At 40.3% G+C, this 2,278-nt stretch overlaps 1 protein-coding gene across 1 annotated transcript in view; it reads right to left on the bottom strand.

Moving 5' to 3' along the window:
* The window catches only part of LOC107743024 (NACHT, LRR and PYD domains-containing protein 3-like), a 29,996-nt gene that overhangs the window by 4,680 nt on the left and 23,038 nt on the right, over positions 1-2,278 (bottom strand). Inside the window, exon 3 of the mRNA XM_016556136.1 lies at positions 845-928. Within this exon, the coding sequence (XP_016411622.1) occupies positions 845-928 (84 nt within the window). The remainder of the gene's footprint in view (positions 1-844; positions 929-2,278) is intronic.

Raw genomic sequence — 2,278 nt, 5'->3', positions numbered from 1 at the left:
ATCGCGAAAGGGAAACCCCTCTTCAAACTCATTGGCCAGATCCACCTGCGATCCCCACGAGCTCATTCCCTTCCGTGCCTCAGCAGCGGCGGGTCCTGGATCGCGGGGAGCAGATGGCTGCCCCTCTTTACTTGAAAAGAGAGACAAACGAGAACGGAGCTTTTTCCTTGGAAAAACGCTCGCAGTGCACGCCGATTGCCCCCTCGGAGGCATCGCGTGCGTGCTCTTCGCCCAAACAAACAACACATAGATCGTGTGTGTCATCTGGTGTCAAATAGTGATGACATGAATGCACACACCTTCTAAATGCTCTGCTAGTGCTCGCCATAATGAATAGAGATAGCTCTTACTTTTTCCTTGGAAATGCATGCTTCAAACAGAACAGTCAATGAAGACGAAGAAGAGAATGATGTGTAGCTCCCGGCGCCTATTTATACTAGTCGCACCGGTAGTGACGTCATGACTGTCGCCGGCCAACGAGTTGGTGTTTTTTCAATGTATGCTTCAGACACGGGTCACGACGAGGCGTTCCCCCATAGCGACCCCTAGAGGACGCAGTTCGAAGTTCCCATGAAAGGGAAGCACATGAGAGCACTATTTAACAAAGCAGCTTCATTTAACAAAGAGCCTATTGACTTTTTCTTTTCAGTTTTCTTTATTTATATTATGATTTTCATTTTATTTTTATATTTGCTGTTAAAAAAAAAAGAGAACAATTTCTGTTAGTTTTTTTCTGTCTTTAGAACTTTACTGCAAAAATAAAAAAGTAAATTTCTCTTTTGTTATTTCTGTTTGTATTATTTGTTCTTGTGTTGAATGTCTCTCTCTACATGAATATACTCACACAGGATCAAAGAGCATTGATTCATTACTGAGATCAGGGGGCTGTAGTGGAGAAGCTGCTCTCTTTCTCTTCCTGCTGATGATACTGAGAAAAACATAACAGAAAAAATTAGGAATCAATTTCACGACTCCTAACTTCGAGTATTTTTCAAAGCGTTTTTATGCTAAAATCACGATGCTGACCAGCCGTCTCCACAGTACAGTGACACGCCTTTAGAGAGAAATGCACCTTTAATACGGATTACATAATTATTGAATTTTGTTTCAAAGTACACATTTCAGGCTTTCTGTAGATATATTTCTCATGTCTGTAAGGCAAGTAGGCTATACACTGAGTTTAATTTTTGTGCCATGCTCCAGTTCACGGAGACCGAGACAACAGAAAGTGCATCCAGAAAGCGATTGTTTTCTTTATTTTACAAAAACACAACATTTTGTTAATATAGTGAGTGTCCTCAAAAAAAGTAGACCCTTTACAGTTTCAAATGATTAGTCTTATCTGTATAAGCAAACATGAGGGCAGATTTTAGGTTGTTTCCATAGTTATCAGGAAAAAATCCCAGCGATCGCGCTCGCGCATCTGTGCGCTAACAGCTTCCATGTGTCTAACAGCACACATTCATCTTAGTTATAATGTTAGAGTGAGCAGCAGTGTAAAGCTGCTACAATTTACATGTTTTAATTTTCAAATGATAATTTGAATGCCTTATTTGAGGTCGATGAATGTTACCTCGTTCTACACTAGTTCTATGATTAAATGACTGACAGAGACCAAGAGACCTCTCAGCCAATCACTGTGGGTCTAGTTAGTAAGTTTGATGACATCATCCATCATCAGCCATCAGTCAACATCAAGGTCAATGCCGCCTTTTCTCTTAGCTTAAAATTTCTCCCCGTTCCTTGGCAAAAGTAATATATGGATGTGCCATTTATGTCACTTTATTGCTTTGCAACTTTTCTATGCTCAGATCGTGGAATTACACACCATTATTTAGAGCTCATTCTCCTGACTAATAAGAGCCTAAACTCACTATAATCCATCACTTATATCTAAAGATATTCCTCATGAATTTATAACACACATAAAACTGACCAGGCGACATGTAGTTTAGCAAAAAACTCAAAGTTAGCTTTCATGTGGTGTTTTCACTTGCAATTTCATAAAACATGCATATATTGTAGGATTTCTGTCTTCAAAAACAGAAACCATTGAATCTGTGAGCAGACACAAAGGAACATTGAATCTCTGCATTCCACCGGAAAAACTAAAGGTTCTCCTCCCCAGCCATCTGCAGTCGTAAAACTACATACAGGGTCAGCTCAGTGTCTCAGCAGTTCCTGTCCCCTTCGGCTTATCTTCTCAAGAGACTCAAAGAAAAGCACTAAGACCGCAATAACTGACCCCTGCATCTGGACTCATTTAAGCAACAGAACG

This window comes from Sinocyclocheilus rhinocerous, unplaced genomic scaffold (genome assembly GCF_001515625.1).
Source record: "Sinocyclocheilus rhinocerous isolate Xijiao unplaced genomic scaffold, SAMN03320098_v1.1 scaffold647, whole genome shotgun sequence".
Classification (NCBI taxonomy): domain Eukaryota; kingdom Metazoa; phylum Chordata; class Actinopteri; order Cypriniformes; family Cyprinidae; genus Sinocyclocheilus; species Sinocyclocheilus rhinocerous.
The sequence above is the reverse complement of the archived record's forward strand: the minus strand, read 5'-3'. Positions and strand labels throughout refer to the sequence as shown.